Source organism: Heptranchias perlo, chromosome 32 (genome assembly GCF_035084215.1).
Source record: "Heptranchias perlo isolate sHepPer1 chromosome 32, sHepPer1.hap1, whole genome shotgun sequence".
Classification (NCBI taxonomy): domain Eukaryota; kingdom Metazoa; phylum Chordata; class Chondrichthyes; order Hexanchiformes; family Hexanchidae; genus Heptranchias; species Heptranchias perlo.
The window spans coordinates 15432651-15452894 of record NC_090356.1 but is presented as its reverse complement, the minus strand read 5'-3'; the positions used below and the strand labels follow the sequence as shown (position 1 = coordinate 15452894).

The following is a 20244-nucleotide window of genomic DNA, read 5'->3' as shown; positions in this document are numbered from 1 at the left end:
AAGAGACAAAACTTCTACAAATGTGGACAAATGTAAGGAGTCGCACAACACCAGGTTATAGGATTAAAAATAAAATTGCTGGACTATAACTTGGTGTTGTAAAATTGTTTACAATTGTCAACCCCAGTCCATCACCGGCATCTCCACATCAAGGTTATAGTCCAACAGCTTTATTTGAAATCACATTTGAATCCACATCATGTCTACAAATGTGGTACAAATCAGCCGGGACTCACTGTCACGGGAGCTCTGCACGGGTTCGCGCTTTCGGGCAGTTCGCGGGAGCGCGCCAGCTCGATCTCGAGCTCGCGCGCGCCCGCGCGCTCTCTCTCCCTCTCTCGGGCCCCACCGGGATGGCGGTACCTCAGTCTAACGCCAATAACCCCGTTGTCTTCTTCGATGTCACTATCGGCGGCCAGGTAAGCGGGCTTGAGACGGTCGATCATGCCTGTGTTTTTCTTTTGTTGCGGGGCGGGAAGGGGTAAGGAGCCTGGGGACTTGTGCGGTCGGACCGCGTTGCCTGCCCTTGGTGCAGCCGGTCGCGGAGCGTCAGTGGCGGGCGCTTCTGGAAAGTTCGCCCGGTTTATTTAGTGGGAAACTCGAAAGTGTTTTCTTTGTTAAACTGCGCCGAGCTCCTGCGCTGATTTTCCTTTTTAATGAATGTGACTGAATTGCTATAAAGGAAGATGCATAAAAACAAACTTATTTATCCGTGAAAAGCCCTTCTGTTTCCAGCACCATGAGATCGATATGGGGATTGTGCTATAATGTTCAGCTTTTTAAAAGCTGGTACTGGGCCCCCAGTATCGTCCTGTGACTGGCTGGCACTGCACATGGCAGTGACTGAATGTTCATTGTGATGCAAATCGCACAGTACAATTTCTGTTCAGTCTACAAATCATATTTCCAACATTTCATCTCCATATAAATGTCATAATATTTAAACGATGGCATTAGGGCGGTTTCTGTATCATTCGGTGAGAAGATGTTGGCTGGTACTACACATGGCAGTGACTCAACAACAACTTGCATTTATATAGTGCCTTTAACATAGTAAAAATGTCCCAAGGTGCTTTACAGGAGTGATATCAGACAAAAATGGGCACTGAGCCACTTAGAGATATTAGGACAGGCTTGGTCAAAGAGGTAGGCTTTAAGGAGCATCTTGGAGGCGGAGAGGTTTAGGGCCTGGGCAGCTGAAGGCATGACTGCTGATGGTTGAGCGATGAAAAGTGGGGATGTGCAAGAGGCAAGAATTGGAAGAGCGCAGAGATCTCAGAGGGTTGTGGGGCTGGAGGAGGTTACAGAGATAGGGAGGGTGAGGCCATGGAGTGTGCATGTTCAATGTGATGCAAAGCGCTCAGTACAATTTCTGTTCAGTCTACAAATCATATTTACAACAGTTCCTCTCAATATAAATGTCACAATGTATTAGATAAATGACAACTTCTGAAGTTGTATAGTGGTTGACTGGCTCTTCCTGGTGGTGGATGTGAGGTTAAGGTTATGGCCAGGCGAGGTTGCCTCCCTGGAAGCCATGTGTGTGTTCCATCAGTGGCAGATTGACTGGAGCTGCTGCACAGTGATTGAGGAAGCCAGGATCAAAACAAAAATCATTTGTCTTCAATACCATTTACCACTCAAAAGTAATCAGCTAGGTGCAAATTGTGGTGGAGAAATGGAGTTTAAGGAGGGAATTTTAGTGCTTGAGAGCCTAGGTGGCTAAATGCATGGCTGCAAGTGATGAAGTGAGAGGAAAGGGGAGTGGACAAGAGGCCAGAGTCAGAGACATGGAGAGTCTGGTGGTGTGGCGTCAGGGCTAAAGGAAGTTAGAGAGATAGAGAGGAGCAAGACCATGAAAGGATTTAAACACGAGGCTGAGAATTTTAAATATGAGGTGTTGGTGCACCAGGAAAATGGGCAACGAGGACAAGGGTTATGGGCAAATGAGACTTAATGTAGGATAGGAGTAGTTGAGACTGGAGGTGTCAAACGCATGGATAAGGGTTTCAGCAGCAGATGGGCTGAGGTGTGGATGGAGGCAGATGATGTTACAGACGGTGGAAGTAGATGATCTTTGGGATGGAGAGGATATGGAGTCGGAAGTGCAGCTGAGGGTCAAATAGGATGCTGAGATTGCCAACAGTTAGATTCTGGTGGAGGAGGGAATGGAATTGGTTGCAAGGGTACGGAGATTATGATGGGGGCCAAAGACAATGGCATTGGTCTACCCCATGTTTAACTGGAGGAAACTGTGGCTTGTATCCTAACTGGCACCAAGTCCTGTTTGCCTATCACCCCTGTGCTCAGTGACCTACGTTGACCAACACCTCGATTTTAAAATTCTCATCCTCGTGTTTAAATACCTGCATGGCTTTGCCCCTCCCAATCTCTGTAACCTCCTCCATTCCTACAATCCTCTGGGAACTCTGCATTCTGTGAACTCTGGCTTTTGTGCATCCCCACTTCCTTCACCCCACTATTAGCAGCTATGCCTTCAACAGCCTATGCCCTAAGCTCTGGAATTCCCTCCCTAAACCGCTCCATCTATCTCTCCTCCTTTAAGGTGCTCCTTAAAGCCTACCTCTTTGACCAAGCTTTTGGTCACCTGTCCTAATGTCTACTTCTTTGGCTCATTGTCGATTTTTGTTTAAATACGCTTATGTGAGGCGCCTTGGGATGTTTTACTACGTTAAAGGTGCTATATAAATGCAAGTTGTGGTAGTGAATCAACCAGCTAGGTCTGGTGAGGAATATTTAGTTATTGGACAGTACCAACACACACCTGCATGTAATATGCTTGGACTGCTTACAGGAGTGCACAAATACCTGTGGCAAACCAAAAACTTGTAAAACTAATTTTAACTGTTAAGTGCCTTAGCAGACTCAAAAAAAAGTTTTAAAGTTAAATAGCAATTTAGTTTTTAAACTTAACCATCACAATTGGCAAATACATGATCACTCATAGCGCTATGTAAAGTAAACTGCCGGTGAACATGTCAAGAGTTATCTCATGGCTGTGGGCCAGCAAACAGCAGTGGCAAAGGTAGGAAGAGGGTATTAATTCACTAGTGCCTGCCAATACATTAATGTATTGATTTTGTTGCTGTGCCGTCTTCCACCCTCCATAAACTTGAGCTCATCCAAAACTCTGCTGCCCGTATCCAAACATTCACCTGTGCTCGCTGGCCTACATCGGCTCCCAGTCCAGGAACGCCTCGATTTTTAAAATTCTCGTCCTTGTTTTCAAATCCCTCCATGGCCTGGCCTCTCCCCTCCCTTCCGCATCTCTGTAACCTCCTCCAGCCCGACAACCCTCCGAGATCTCTATGCTCCTTCATTTCTTGCCTCTTATGCAGCCCTGATTTTAATTGCTCCACTATTGGCGACCCTGCCTTCAGCTGTCTAGGCCCTAAGCTCTGGAGTTCTCTCCCTAAACCTCTCCGCCTCTGCTAATGTTCCCTCTAATTTTTTTCGGCCATGTGTGGATTGAATTTGGGTTTATGCATCGATATAATGGTTGTGTGCGTCACCGTTTTAAAAAAAAAATCACAACTTCGAATAGAACATCTTTTTAGAAAACATTATTCAGGGTATATAACAAACAGAACAAATGTACAAAATAATGGATAATTGTAACAATTTAATGTTCTATTGGCTGATAAATTTATATAATTTGTGAAATGGGTTTCTTAAGTTGCGCTAGGATTGAGCAGACCAGTCCCGTTATGTTATTAAAAATCATCTGATGGGAACGATTCCAATCAGCTTTTTGTTGAAACAGCTTAGTGACTCTGATTCAAACAGACATAAATCATGTGCAATCAGAATTTTTAAATTGAGTCAGAAATACAAAACAGCTGTCAAATCAGTCAGTGTGAATTTGGGGATAGGGAACAGTTTAATTAAAACTCCCCCCTCCCACCCCACCATTGAATCCTCAGCAGGCTTTAAAAAATTATTGTATTACAATTGTACATCTGGCAGGTCTCATTAGTTTTGGCTGCCTCTATGTAAGGTAGCGACCAGTTTGGTTATGAAGAACCTGAACTGAGGGAGGCAATGGACAAAGATAAAAGGAGACAATCCTTGAGACAACTGAGGGCTTTTGGATAGTAGTTGAAAAAAACAATTTGTAATCAACTTCATTGATGTGATTACAATGTACCAATGTGATTGGAAAGTATATTTTAGCACAATTGTAGAAGGATCTATATTAACAGTATTGCACATGATCTGTGTCAGAATGACTTAATTTGTAAATATGAAATATGGAAATTGTAAACGATTATTACAATATGTCACGTAATTTGGGTTCATTTGTAGTTTACTTCAAAAGCTAATGTCGAATAGGATGGTGACAAAAATGTTAATTGCACTAAACGTAGACTCCCTCCAATGTTATTTGCTAACAATGCATTAAATGTGTTTGTCTTTAGACTAAAGTAACAGTTCTCCACAATTTGCACTAGAGGTGAAAAGCTTTCATTTAAGTGAACGGATCTCCTCACACTTCACTGAATCCTCGTGAGCTGAAGTTTTCTGATGGGAAACTCAAGTCACCTGCTCAGCGATGCTCAGTTTAGGTTCCGCCAAGACCACTCGGCTCCAGACCTCATTACAGCCTTGGTCCAAACATGGACAAAAGAGCTGAATTCCAGAGGTGAGGTGAGAGTGACTGCCCTTGACATCAAGGCAGCATTTGACCGAGTGTGGCACCAAGGAGCCCTAGTAAAATTGAAGTCAATGGGAATCGGGGAAAACTCTCCAGTGGTTGGAGTCATACCTAGCACAAAGGAAGATGATAGTTGTTGTTGGAGGCCAATCATCTCAGCCACAGGACATTGCTGCAGGAGTTCCTCAGGGCAGTGTCCTTGGCCCAACCATCTTCAACTACTTCATCAATGACCTTCCTTCCATCATAAGGTCAGAAATGGGGATGTTCGCTGATGATTGCACAGTGTTCAGTTCCATTTGCAACCCCTCAGATAATGAAGCAGTCCATACCTGCATGCAGCAAGACCTGGACAACATCCAGGCTTGGGCTGATAAGTGGCAAGTAACATTTGTGCCAGACAAGTGCTAGGCAATGACCATCTCCAACAAGAGAGAGTCTAACCACCTCCCTTTGACGTTCAACGGCATTACCATTGCCGAATCCCCCAATCAACATCCTGGGTGTCACCATTGACCAGAAACTTAACTGGACCAGCCACATAAATACTGTGGCTACAAGAGCAGGTCAGAGGCTGGGTATTCTGCGGTGAGTGACTCACCCCCTGACTCCCCAAAGCCTTTCCACCATCTACAAGGCACAAGTCAGGAGTGTGATGAAATACTCTCCACTTGCCTGGATAAGTGCAGCTCCAACAACACTCAAGAAGCTCGACACCATCCAGGACAAAGCAGCCCGCTTGATTGGCACCCCATCCACCACCCTAACCATTCACTCCCTTCACCACCGGCGCACAGTGGCTGCAGTGTGTACCATTCGCAGGATGCACTGCAGCAACTCACCAAGGCTTCTTCGACAGCACCTCCCAAACCCGCGACCTCTACCACCTAGAAGGACAAGGGCGGCAGGCACATGGGAACAACACCACCTGCACGTTCCCCTCCAAGTCACACACCATCCTGACTTGGAAATATATCGCCGTTCCTTCATTGTCTCTGGGTCAAAATCCTGGAACTCCCTTCCTAACAGCACAGTGGGAGAACCGTCACCACACGGACTGCAGCGGTTCAAGAAGGCGGCTCACCACCACCTTCTCAAGGGCAATTCGGGATGGGCAATAAATGCTGGCCTTGCTAGCGACGTCCACATCCCATGAACGAATAATTTAAAAAATCAGTTATATCATGAAGGGATGGAAATGTGTGCGTGTGTATGTATGTATGAGATACTATTTCTTCTATCTATCTATCTATCTCACTTTAATATATTTTATATAAGTATACATTTAAACTATTTGTACAATGAATATATCTATCTATCTCTATCACCATCCATCGGACAATATACTATTTGTGGACACCGGTCTCTGAGCAGCTGTACCACTGACTCTCAAAGTGATTGGTAGCCAACGTCACCTCAGCAGCGTCTCCACCAGAGAGCACTGGTTTGGTGCACGGACGGAATGTTGATGTGTGCGGCACACAACAAACTGCTGCGCACGGGCGTAGCTTGGAGGGATCAGTGCTCTCTACCTCTCTCTTCTCCTTTTAAGACGCTCCTTAAAACCTACCTCTTCGACCGAGCTTTTGGTCACCTGTCCTAATATCTCCTCACGTGGCTTGGTGTCAAATTTTGTTAGATAACCATCCTGTGAAATGCCTCGGGACGTTTTACTATGTTGAAGGTGCTATGTAAATGCAAGTTGTCGCTCACTGCTGAATTAATTTATTTGGGATGCCAGCTGATGTATGAATTGATAATTCACTGATGCCCACTGCTGTATTAATTTACCAAGTTGCTGATAACCATTGCTCTGAATTCACTGTTTGTGATGAATGCTGCTAAAATTAATTTATTGCGTAACTGTGGTGTTCATCAGTATCCTTTCATTGTTCTCTAAGTCACGATGGCTGTACTTTCTATAAGTTCAGTTTTCCTATTGTAAATATTTTTTAAAAAAATACACATTTTGTTCTAAATTAAATTCTCCAGTTTATTTTTATTCTCCATGTTGTTGTAGTAGCAGATGCTGTTGTCCAGTGTTCTAGGACGTATTTTCATTATGTTCTTTGGGAACATCAAGATAAAACTTTTCAACATTGTACAGGTCTTGATTTATTTTAACAATGGAATAAGAGTATCAATACTGCATCTATGGATATGACTTTTTAAAGTCTGATTTTAAGCAGATTTCAACTTGCTTTTAATTGAAATGTAAAAAAACAATTTTTCTGAGACCAGTAGAATCAACAAATAAATGGAGAGCCAAACACAAGAGCATTAGGAGACACACTCATGAAGGATAGTTATCTTTCCCCTGGCAATTCAGCAGAATATATTTTCCTGTTTAATTGGCCTTGAAATGGTGAGGCTTTATAGGATCTGAATAGTGAATAGTGAAGAGTGGAGACTTTGGAGTTCAATCTTTCCTAAGGTAATACTTTAATTTTGGGAAAGTATAAAAAATAAGGTGATTTCAAAATTCTTTAAACCTCAGTTGAGGAAAATCAGTTTGCTGTGTTTCCTTTTGTTTCCTTTCCTCTGTGTCAACCACATTTATTGTTACTTCTCCTGTTATTGACACAAATAATTGAATGGAGCCTTTGAAAACATGTATAATGAAATTGAAGGCATCCCCCTCCCCATATATATTGACTGCAATCTTATTGCTGAAATTATTTTTATTTTAAAACTGTTTACCCAATTTCACCACTTACAAAAAGGAACCTTAAAAATTTCATCAAATGCAAATTCATTTTATAGCATGTGGCATATTGTTAAAGGTGAGTAATCCAGCTTTAGAATCAAGCCATACTTGTGTTCTGCACTTTTGTACACTGAACTGCAGTTGCATATAGAATCTGGAGAATATGTGGCTGAGCCCCACTGCTTAGCTTTCAATCATTATGCAGCCCATATTAGAAAGCTGTCAATGCACAAAAAACACAAAATGTTGACACCTGTGTAGATGGAACATCAAAGAGAAAAGGTAAACCATTCACAATCAAATATATCACTTATAAATGAAATAAGACAATGCAGAATGGTAAAGATATTTGTCCTTGTCTGGAAGTTGTATGTGTTGTATTAAGAATGTGTTCCATATGGCTAAGGAATAATTCACTTTGCAAATTGTGTTGTTTTTCCTCATCTATGAGCAATTGATATTTGATCTCCTTCATATAATTAATGAAGACAAGCAACGATTTCCAAAATATTAATACAATAAAGACTCCGGGAGCTATCATTCCAATACAATAGAGAAATAACAGATCAATACTTTGAATAGGATAAACTAACTATTGAGTTGCCATATTTAGCTCGTAACTCTTCAATTGTTATTAGAAGTGTATAGATTATTGCAGACACCCGAACGGCCATCACTTCTAGTGACTATAATGTCCTGCGTGAAATTTGGAAAAGGAAGGCCCAAAGGTTTCGATATTAGTCGATTGTAGCTAATATAAAGACAGGCATGGGAAGCATATTACACACTGAAGATGATGATGCCAGGACAGCACAAGTCATGTGGGGCTTGAATGTTTCTTTGATTTAAAAAAACAAAATAAAGCACCCCAAATGTGGAAAAAATTTGTTATAACTGGGATATGATGGGAAAACCTAAAAAAAAAAACTTTTACATGGGTTCTTGAGATCAGAGAATAAAATAACAGTCTAATGTGCATTTCACAAGGAACGGGAACATAAACTGATCAGTATTATCAACTAAAGAGGCTGCTTGACCAGCTATGTCTTTTAGGCTCTTTCACAGTAGAGCTAGCATTGTTACTTACTAATTTATAATTGGGAAATATCTTTCCTAGTGTGACAACTATGAAATGTAAGGATTTTTCAAGAGCCATCCACATATAGCTAATTTTTTAAACAATTAAAAAAAAATTGTCCAATGTTCTCCTTGCTGGCCTCCTGAGTTAGAATCATAGAAGGAGGCCATTCGGCCCATTGGCCTGTGCTGCCTATCTGAAGAGCTACTAATTAGTCCTACTCCCCTGCTCTTTCCTTATAGCCCAGCAAATATTTCCTTTTTAACTAATATATCCAATTCCCTTTTGAAAGTTACTATTGAATCTGCTTCCACCACCCTTTCAGGCAGTAGAATTCCACCCTATAATACTGTAATTTGCCCAGAACTTTGTTGCCCTCATCCTATCCGGTATTAGTTCCCCGCTCCCCTATTGCCCTTCTCATTCCCAACTTCATTGGTTCACCATCCTCCAGTGCATTTAATTCCATATCGTTGTCCTTATCTGCAAATTGCTCCGCAGCCATGTCCCTCTCTACCTCTGAAACTTCCTCTAGCCCTGCGTGCCCCCCTCCGCTGTTGCTTACAAAGTAATTTTTTCTACTTGTCAGAGTTCATCTTAATAAACTAAAGCCGCTTCCGTGCAAATTTTCATCCCCCCCCCCCCCCTTCCTCTCCTACAGGTGCAGACCCATGCTTGGGGTACAGCTTTACAGGTGGTGGCAGCACTCTGGTACTTCACCTGGGAGGCCATTCTACATTTGTAAGCTGAAACAGTGAGTGTCAACAGGCTTGTTTGTCCATTGTGAGCACTACTGCTGAGTATAATCCTATTTTCTCAATGACTTTAACAAGTCTTGGAATGTGTTCTCACCTCCCAAATTTGTGACTATCTTTCCCACAATTCCTTGTTTTAATATTTTCTATCAAGTTTCCACCTCTTCCATAGCATTAGAAACAGCTCTAACCAAACAGATATTTTCTGTTTAACACAAAGTAGTATATATTTAACTTGTCTCTTCAATTAATTCAATCCAATACTTTTTACTTTTAATCACTTTTATTTGGTTCTTGGATACAATACCAAAATATAAATACATTGATGCTTTAACAAATAAATATTTGATCCGTATGAGCTGTTAGTTTATTCATTTATAATAGGTTATTGGTGCTATCCTGCATTGTGATTTTCCAGAACATTAGTTGTTCCAAAGTAAATCAGGTGTGTTTGTTGTATGCTTTTATAAAACCACTGCCCTGGCTAGAATTTTAAAATTACCATAAAAAGACCTTCCATGATGTAGTTTTCATTTCTTCTTCTTCTCGTGTTTGCTTGATATTAAATGTTAACCCGTAGCAATTGCCATGTTCAAAAGAGAAAAAATACTTTTAATGCAAAAGTGCTACATAATGAATATCAAAATCCTCACTGTTGAAAATCTATGAATATATTTACTGTGGAATTTAGATAGCCAGACCAAGAAGATTCCAAGTGTGATTTTCATCTGTGCTGAGATAATTGAAATTGATATCAGTTTAGGGGCAAGGTGTTAGCCTCAAACTTTGGCTTTGCCTCAGGAAATCCTGAAATCAGCCATGGTGGCAGCAGAGCACTCTAATCAGCCTCGGTATTCTTGGGTAAAGGGCAAGTTACACAATGGGAAATGCTTTTGAATCCATTGAGAGAATTGGTGGTTATATAAAGCTTTAAAATTACAATGTTGTTCTCCATTCTCTCTCTTTTTGGTCCCTCTCCCACATGGTCCCTCCCCCCCCCCCCCCCCAATTCAAATAGGCTTGCTGACTAGGCGCATACATGAAGGATAGGTATTTGGGCAGGATGGCTGGTGCTTGTGGAATAGTACCTGAGCTTAGGTCAGCATCTTTATAAGAGGGGAAGGGGAAAAGTTTAACACTTGATGAGCTACAGGATTTATATGTTGAAATTCATCTGAATTTTAAAAGAAATTAATCTAAAATATTCCTGTCAGCCAGTGATATGGCTGAAATTACAAACCAATTTTCTTAAAAGCACTTTGTGGGCCGAAGACACACAACTTATAATTAAACAGTTTGATAGATAGTTTTATGGCAGAGAAGGAACAATGAAGCCAGCAAAAATCTATTCAATTACTGTATAATAGGCTGCCATAACTGTAATTTTTTTTGCAAGTATTTTGTTTTGCCCTTTTCCCCTTCAGGCGTACTAGTAAAAAAGACCAGGATAAATAAGCCTACCTTGCCACAAATATACATACGCAGATATTGACAAATGCAGTTGCTTTTGAAACATTTCGTGGCTTCAGTAGGTACATAAGATTTTGGCAGAAAAAAAAATCAACAAATATTGCACAAACTGCTGTGCATAATGCTGTAAAAATCACACTAAGTTGTACAATGTCTGACACAAAAGGTAGTGACAGTTTCGAATGTACTTATGTTAAGAACTGTGCAAAAAATTATGCAACTCTATAATTGTAGTCTCTCGAATTGCTTTAATAACCTACCCAAGTTCGTGAGAATCTTCCGACACAAGACTATGTTCTTCTCTGTTTCATCTCTCCTCTGTTAAAACAATGTAGAGAAAAAGTCTGCATGTTTATTGCTAGAAGTGATCAAATTGTTGCTTGTGCTTGGAATTTTATCTTCTCACTTTGGGTTTTTGTCCATTGTTCAACAAGATATATAGTACTAGTTTATGTTTATACTTGTTTTAAAATTTGAGCCAAACTGTGCCCATCTTCCATTCACATGGTTAGATTATAGCAATTAAAGAATGCAACTGGTTGGAAGTATTACTTAAGCTTGTGGTGATTATACAAGTATTGTGCTTCAAATGCATAAAAACCTAGATGGTATTCTGTTTAGTATGGATGTAATCTGTTTTTATGGATAACAGTTTTCCACCTTATTAATGTACTTTGTCATTTTAATATGTGAGTATTCAGTAGGTGAATTGAACATGCTAGGTCAAAATGCCAGTGGTGGTTCTTTTATGGTGAAATTCTGATGATATTGAATTACAGTATTTGTCATTTAGAACCCACAGCTTCTTCAATGAATAAGCTTTTTCTAGTTAAGTCAGCCACTGCACTATCCATTGATACTACTAGCCTGCATGAGGAGAGATTGTTTGTTTCTATGGGGCTTGATTGGGTGGATGCGGTAAGGATGTTCCCAAGGATGGGTGAAACTAGAACTAGGGGGCATAATCTTAGAATAAGGGGTTGCTCTTTCAAAACTGAGATGAGGAGAAACTTCTTCACTCAGAGGGTAGTAGGTCTGTGGAATTTGCTGCCTCAGGAAGCTGTGGAAGCTACATCGTTGAATAAATTTAAAACAGAAATAGACAGTTTCCTAGAAGTAAAGGGAATTAGGGGTTACGGGGAGCGGGCAGGAAATTGGACATGAATTTAGATTTGAGGTTAGGATCAGATCAGCCATGATCTTATTGAATGGCGGAGCAGGCTTGAGGGGCCGATTGGCCCACTCCTGCTCCTATTTCTTATGTTCTTATGTTCCTGTCATCAAGAGCTGGCCTCAATACTGGAAGCCTACCAATAATACACCAAATATAGACTTTGAACATACAAACATACAAATTAAGAGCAGGAGTCGGCCATTCGGCCCCTCTAGCCTGCTCTGCCATTTGATAAGATAAGGCTGATCTGATTCTGACCTCAACTCTACTTTCCTGTCTACCTATTGTTGTGGGAAAAAATGTTCTGGTTACTCGTGCTTCACAATCACAAGTGCCCCTGTTTTTGCATCCACTTCAAAATCCTGACCTTTGCGTGGGGGATCTCCCCTCTTAACAGCCAGTCTAAGGCAGGATACAAGAGAGACACTTCCTTGTCCTTAGTCGATCAGCACAAGCAACCAGCTCTTAGTTATACCCAACAGTCCCATAAATTCTCTTAACTTACCCCCCTGTGTTAACTGCACTGTTGGCTTAGTCTGACTCCCACAGTTCAATGATCTCTACTCCAGTTCGCTGATCGAGGCCAACCGATCAGCTCACCAGTAGTGAGATCCTGCCGACTACGCCAATTTGTTGTGGGAAAAAATCACCACTCGCAGTCAGACTTAAAGATTCAACATGCAGTTTATTGGACAAAGCTTTGGGAGAAGGACTGGACACTCCGTAGTGAACGCAGCTACCTTCTCAACTTTAAAATGGTTGTCATGCTTTTTTATACCTTTTGAAATACAGATTTCAGTAGCTTTTACACTATTATAACCTTTGACTCCCTTGTTAATCAGGAATCTATCTAACTCAGCCTTAAAAATATTCAATGACCCTGTCTCCACCGCTCTCTGGAGAAGGGAGTTCCACAGACTCACGACCCTCTGAGAGAAAAAAATTCTCCTCATCTCCGTCTTAGATAGGAGACCCCTTATTTTTAAACTGTGGCCTCTAGTTCTAGTCTGTCCCACAAGGGGTAACATCCCCTCAGTTTCTAACCCTTTTAGTCCCCTCAGGATCTTATATGTTTCAATAAGATCACCTCTCATTCTTCTAAACTTCAGTGTATACAGGCCCAACTTGTCCAACCTTTCCTCTTAAGATAACCCCCTCATCCCAGGAATCAGTCGAGTGAACCTTCTCTGAACCGCCTCCAAAGCAATTATGTCCTTTCTTAAATAAGGAGACAAAACTGCACACAGTATTCTAGATGTGGTCTCACCAATGCCCTGTACAACTGTAGCAAAACATCTCTACTTTTATATTCCATTGCCCTTGCAATAAATGACAACATTCCCTTTGCCTTCCTAATCACTTGCTGTACCTGCATACAAACTTTTTGTGATTCATGTACTCAGACACCCAGATCCCTCTGTACTTCAGAGTTCTGCAATCTCTCTCCATTTTAATAATATACTGCTTTTCTGTTCCTCCTGCCAAAGTGGACAAGTTCACATTTTCCCACATTATACTCCATCTGCCAAATTTTTGCCCACTCACTTAACCTATCCCTTTGCAGACTCATTATGTCCTCTTCACAACTTACTTTCCTACCTACCTTTTAACTTTTTAACTAACTGAAATCAACTTGATTCTATTTTACAATAATGCTGAGATATTGTGAAACTTATACTTAAATTACAGTCATACCCATGATGGCTTAGATTATATCAACTGTTAATCAACTGAACTTTAGTGTAATTGACCATAATAACCGTATAGTGGTATGGACCATATATTTGCAATGATAGTGCTAATAACTTAATAGTTAATAATTACTAGTGTTAATAATACACCTCTCTATAGCTTGGTCTTTGTCTCTGGGAAGTACAAGTTAAGCTGTATTTCTATCAGTGTAGCACCGTGGTCCTGTGGCGATTTTTATTTATTAATAATTATCAATGTAATTGAAACTGGGTTATGTATTATGTTTCAAAGGTGAGCTAAATTAGGCATCTTATAGACCTTAGACTGGTGGTAAATTGCAAACCCATTCTCCAGTGTGTACGTGTTAGAAAAGGAGGGAAAAATATTCATCTGGCACCTATTGGGATTTCAGATGAAATGCTTCTTATAAAATGTATGCAATTTTACCGTTCAGCTTAATTATGGAGAGTTACTGCACTAAAGCGAGCAGAATATGATACTACAGAGATCTTGCATTTCATCAATGTGATAATGCTGTTAGAGTGCTCCCACTAAATAAGATTTCTGCCCTATAGGAACTTCCTGAAAGCCTTAGGTCAGAAAAATTCTTGGTTCTCCTCCTGCTACTCTGTTGTCATCAAGAGAATGTTGCTTCTAATAGTCTTAAATTATTTCATTTTGAAGGAAAAATGTGAAGTAACATAGCCATCCTGAAAGTTCATTTGGTACATTTAGGATACTGGTAATTAGTTGTAGGCCTCTGTGCTTTCAAATTAAGGTTGGTGAATGTATTGAATGTACTTGAAGTTCAATGCAAATACAATTGAAAGACTAAATAGGCTGGTGCTCTTTTCTGTAGAGAAGGCTGAGGAGTGACCTGATGGAAGTCATTAAATTTATGAAGGGATTTGATAGGATAGACGTAGAGATGATGTTTTCATTTGTGGAGGAGTCCAAAATTAGGGGCCATAAATATAGGATAGTCACTGATAAATCCAATAAAGAATTCAGGAGAAACTTCTTTACCCAGTAAGTGGTTAGAATGTGGAATGTGCTACCACATAGAGTAGCTGAGGCGAATAGCATAGATGCCTTTAAGGGGAAGCTGGATAAGCACATGAGGGAGAAAGGAATAGAAGAATATGCAGATATGGTTAGATGACGTAGGGTGGAGGCTTGTGTGGACAGGCACAGACCAGTTAGTTTGAATGGCCTGTTTTTGTGTTGTACATTCTTTGTAAGTTCCTCCATTTGACTTGATAACACTAACAAAAGAGTTTTCAAAGTCTATAGTTCTAATTTTGCTCTATATGAATGTTCAAATTTTCTATCAGCATCTGAAAAAATAGGTTAACATTTTGAGTGTAAGCCAGCAGAACCACTAAAACAAAATTTTCTAAGTGGTTTCTTCGACATCTTGGATAGTAAAATAAAATGACCATGTTTACTAAGCATTTACACATTTGATCCTTAAAGAAATGTCCAAGTGAAGAAGAAGCAGTTGACTGCAAAACCCTTTTTGGTTGATGGTTGATGCCTGATGCCTGATGAAGACACTTTTATGAAGCCTTGGTCTTATGTGCCAAATATGTAAGCCTGTAATTTTAGTCTTCACTACTTTCTCTCTCTTCAGTTATACAAATGATCTCTACTTCAAAAGGAAGGCCCACCATCACCTCTTCATGGCATCTAGGGATGGGCAATAAATGTGGCCTTGGCAGCATCACCTACATCCCAAGGGAAAATAATTAAATAGAATCATAGACGTTTACAACATGGAAACAGGCCCTTCGGCCCAACATGTCCATGTCGCCCAGTTTATACCACTAAGCTAGTCCCAATTGCCTGCACTTGGCCCATATCCCTCTATACCCATCTTACCCATGTAACTGTCCAAATGCTTTTTAAAAGACAAAATTGTACCCGCCTCTACTACTGCCTCTGGCAGCTCGTTCCAGACACTCACCACCCTTTGCGTGAAAAAATTGCCCCTCTGGACCCTTTTGTATCTCTCCCCTCTCACCTTAAATCTATGTCCCCTCGTTATAGACTCCCCTACCTTTGGGAAAAGATTTTGACTATCTACCTTATCTATGCCCCTCATTATTTTATAGACTTCTATAAGATCACCCCTTAACCTCCTACTCTCCAGGGAAAAAAGTCCCAGTCTGTCTAACCTCTCCCTATAAGTCAAACCATCAAGTCCCGGTAGCATCCTAGTAAATCTTTTCTGCACTCTTTCTAGTTTAATAATATCCTTTCTATAATAGGGTGACCAGAACTGTACACAGTATTCCAAGTGTGGCCTTACTAATGTCTTGTACAACTTCAACAAGACATCCCAACTCCTGTATTCAATGTTCTGACCAATGAAACCAAGCATGCTGAATGCCTTCTTCACCACCCTATCCACCTGTGACTCCACTTTCAAGGAGCTATGAACCTGTACTCCTAGATCTCTTTGTTCTATAACTCTCCCCAACACCCTACCATTAACGGAGTAGGACCTGGCCCGATTTGATCTAAATAACTTGACTTTGTCCATTATTCCTTCTTTGAATAAGTGGAACCTTTGCTACCTTCCAGCCTGATGAAGCTGCAAGGACACCTGGTGAGCCAGCTCTTTTTCAAAAGTAACACTAGAAGAGCTGAAAACCGCTCCTGCTCCATAGTTTTATGCAAGTGTGTTTGCTGAGAGATATATTATATATAGACACACTTTTTTCAGCAAACTCTTGTGCAAAACTATGGTTCATGGGCGGATTTGGGCTCTTTTAGTGTTATATAAATTATCAAACGCAGCTGTAATTTAATTACAATACCAGCAGATCTCCCACGGCAATGCTCACGGTGAGTTAGGAGATACAAGAAGGGTGTTTATGCTATTTGGGTAGCATCAGGGCTGTTAATCTGTTGTGACTAAATAAGTCAAATTCCATTTTTACTAAATGGTATTCTTGCATTTTTACTACTGCTATAGGGATTGAATTCCACAACTGTTAATTTATTCTGCCAAACCCATAAATGAGTTCCTTTCCTTTACCTATTTATATTTAAATTTTATCCCTTATGAGTTTTAAATTGAAAATGCACCACAGGATGGTGTGGTAGATCTACCAGTTTATATATTTGATATTTAATAGTGCTTGGTAGGGAAATGGAGTATAGCTGCACTGGAAGCGATCTTGTGCTTTGAAATCACCGGTAAACATCCTAGGCTTCGGTAGCATTGGGGAATGGGTTTTGGCACAACGAGGATGGGAGTCCTGGAGTTTGGCAGCACGTTGGGCCTGCTGGGATTTGACTGTTATAATTTTTGAGGGAGGAATCCAGGGTTTGGCTAAACTGAGGAAGGGAACCATAAGTTCAGCAGAACTTGGTGGGGGGGGGGGGGGAAGAAAAGGAAAAAGAGGAAAGTGGCATATAGGGTTTGGCTCGCGTAGATTCCTGGTGGTCTTCAGCAGTGAGAGGCAAGGCATGGGCCTGGCAGCACTGGTAGGGGGAGAATCCCATTTGTTGGAGCACTGGTTTATGGCTTTCCAAGGGATTTCTGTAAACATTGAATTTCATGCTTTCTGATTGGCTTGTGTGTGTCTGCCTCTCTTACTCTCATGTAAATTTCCTAATTATTAACAAGGCATGTTTCAGAATTCAACATGCATTTATTTTTTCAAAAAAATCAAATGAGGAAAGACATTGGACCGTGTCAATCCGTTTGACAGCAGTAGAATATTTACATTTTTGAACTGTCAACTTAACAGTGGAACAAATTAAAAACTCTTAAAATTCAATTAATGTTTCTGAAAAATGAACAATTACAGTGAGGAAAAACACTGCTTAATTCACTTTCTGAAGTTTTGTAGAAAAAGCTATAAGAATTAGGGATTTCTTAATTTTGTGACAGGTGCTATATAAATGAGATTTCCTTCTTCATGTGATGGTAATAGAACTACCAAGTGTCACAATTCACGTAATCCGCAGAGCAGCTGCATTGCCTCAAATTAACTCAGTGCAACTCAGAACAAACATTTTTATTTTAAAAAGAACATGATCGTGTTTGGTCAAAGTGTAAGCTTGATGTACACTGACTTAATTTTGATAGCTAATTATATGTACAATCTTGAAATCATCTGTACAGAATTTTCCTTTTAAAGATACTGTTCAGATATTTCATACAGTATTCAATAACCTGTACCAGTTGTAACTGGAATATTGTCTATTTTTGTGCGGTGGGAGTTTCTAACAGCTATTATTTTTGGCGAAGGAGGGTTTAAAAAAAATGTATCTTAATATTAATCCCATTTAGCCTTTTCTTAACAAAGGGATCTCTCTAATTTGTATGCACCTTGAACAGTTTCAGCTCCATTGTCTGGTCAGCTTTGATGTCTTTTTAATTTGCCCCCTTAGTTACTTTGAATCCTCAATACTTTGACTGAAAATAACTCAATTTTATCTTTAAAAGGCAGGGTTGTATAAATACATCTTTATGATTCAACTTTAAATTAGAGTTTTCAAACTGGGGTGCGTGAAGCGATACGGAAGCTCGTCGGATTTCTGCATTTTTTTGGGTTTTACTAGTGGATTATTTCAGTTGTATGCAAATTAATTTATAAGAAATACTCCAATCGAATAGTGTTTTCCTTCGGGCAAGTGGGAGCATTTACATGACAGTTCCATGGTCCCTGCAAGCATGCTGCCCCAACCCGCCTGCAGGAAGGTGGAGTGGCAAAATGTCGCTCTGCTGGGGATGGAGGGGTAGAGGGAGCTAAAAAGGTCTTCAGCTTCTAAGAGGACCATGAGCCATTCTGTAGATGCTGAGCTTCAGCAGTTCTCATCTCTTTCAGCTTGTGTGAGTTCTGCTGAACCCAGTGGAGGATGTAAAAGATTAAATTTACCAGGAAACTTCCCCAAACACATTCCCTTGATATTGGGGCGGGGGGGTGGGGGGGCAACAGGGGGATCTTCCGTCCAGGATTTAAAAGGTCAGTCTAAATGGAGCAGAACCCCAACAGAACCGCTCTGAATTCCTGGAGTGGAAATCAGTCTTTATACCCTCTCAACTCCTTAGGATTTTCAGGGCTCTTGTCTTTGGGGAGTTGGAACAGGAGCCCTCTGGGAATATGTAAATATTTGCAAGGATGGTGGGAACATGTCATATTTACAAGGGATCCCTAACACAACAAAAATAGATTTGAGCCTGGGCTCTTAGAAGCACTTGAAAAAATCAAAAAAGGTAGTTTCATCCTCAAGAAGGAGCTCTTGTCTTTTCATATTCTCTCATTCTTTCTTAACCTTTTGTGCCTTACCTGTTGCTGGAATGATGTGGAGATGCCGGTGATGGACTGGGGTTGACAGTTGTAAACAATTTTACAACACCAAGTTATAGTCCAACGATTTTATTTGAAATCTACAAGCTTTCGGAGGCTTCCTCCTTCCTCAGGTAAATGTCAGGAACTCCTCGAAGCCTATGCATTTATAAATCACAGAACAATACATGGTGATTACAGACAGCCTTTGCAACTGCCCGTTGCCAAGGCAATCACCAAGGCAAACGGGCAGTTGCAAAGGCTGTCTGTAATCACCATGTATTGTTCTGTGATTTATAAATGCATAGGCTTCGAGGAGTTCCTGACATTTACCTGAGGAAGGAGGAAGCCTCCGAAAGCTTGTAGATTTCAAATAAAATCGTTGGACTATAACTTGGTGTTGTAAAATTGTTTACAACTGTTGCTGGAAGATATTGGAGGTCATGTTCTATACCAGCTGACTGGAAGCAGAGCAAACTGTCCACCGACACAGCTGCTTCAGCTAGGTGTCAGGGGAATCTATTGGGACAGCCCATGGCAAAACCCTGTCAACAGCACCCAGCTGCAGTCTTTGGAGAGGAAGGGAGGAGAGAAAGCTGTCAGTGGTTTGCTGCAGGAGCCACACAAGCAATTCAAACTCCACCGCATAATACATGGAGCTCTGGTAGGATAAAGAAATTGGGTGCGACAGGCGCAGGAACGATATGTCTCTTGGAAAGGTTTCCACACAGCCTGTGGAATCCTGGGGTCCAAGAGCTGCGGTGGCTTTATGGCGTAGGATGCTCAGTCTTCACCGTATCAAACCTATTTTGAGTGGACAATTCTCAAGACAACATCCTGGACCTATATGGTTTAGTGCCAGGTGTGCTACAGTTTTTACCATTTCAAAATTCTACATTTTGGTTTGTTATCCTGCTCTAACTTTCTTAACAAATGATTGAAGCTATACTGTAAAACAAACAAAATTGTACACATGAACCTGGTAATTGTTTTTCTACAACAGGAAGTGGGCCGGATGAAGATTGAACTGTTTGCTGATGTAGTGCCCAGGGTAGCAGAGAATATCAGGTATAGTGCAGTTAATCTGCTAACAGTATTTCAGTCATCTGTCCAATAACATACTTTCAAATCATTGTTTTGTCTTATTGCTAATTCTGTTTTTTTCCTATTTTAGGCAATTCTGTACTGGAGAATTCAGGTCAGTACTAGTTTATGTTAAATGCACAGTATTTGGTCTTGGTTTGATGTTGTTATCAGCATTCTGGAAACTAGTTTACAAAGGAGGCACCCAATGATACCAGTACAAAAAAGATGAATAGTTCATTTTTCTTTTCCAGCCAACCAGTTATTTGGTTTCTTTCCCTCTAAATCAATGATGGACAGTGGC

At 40.6% G+C, this 20244-nt stretch overlaps 1 protein-coding gene across 3 annotated transcripts in view; it reads left to right on the top strand.

Annotated features, from left to right (window-relative positions):
• The first annotated feature begins 282 nt into the window (after positions 1 to 282).
• ppih (peptidylprolyl isomerase H (cyclophilin H)) overlaps positions 283 to 20244 on the top strand; it is a 35235-nt gene continuing 15273 nt past the window's right edge. The window contains exons 1-4 of one of the 3 annotated variants that reach the window (XM_067970469.1): positions 350 to 419; positions 9122 to 9214; positions 19861 to 19925; positions 20032 to 20055. In XM_067970469.1, coding sequence (XP_067826570.1) covers positions 19873 to 19925; positions 20032 to 20055 — 77 coding nt within the window. In that variant the 5' untranslated portion in view covers positions 350 to 419; positions 9122 to 9214; positions 19861 to 19872. Of the gene's footprint in view, positions 420 to 9121; positions 9215 to 19860; positions 19926 to 20031; positions 20056 to 20244 lie in introns of all 3 variants that reach the window. The other 2 variants (XM_067970468.1, XM_067970470.1) reach the window with 2 other exon arrangements.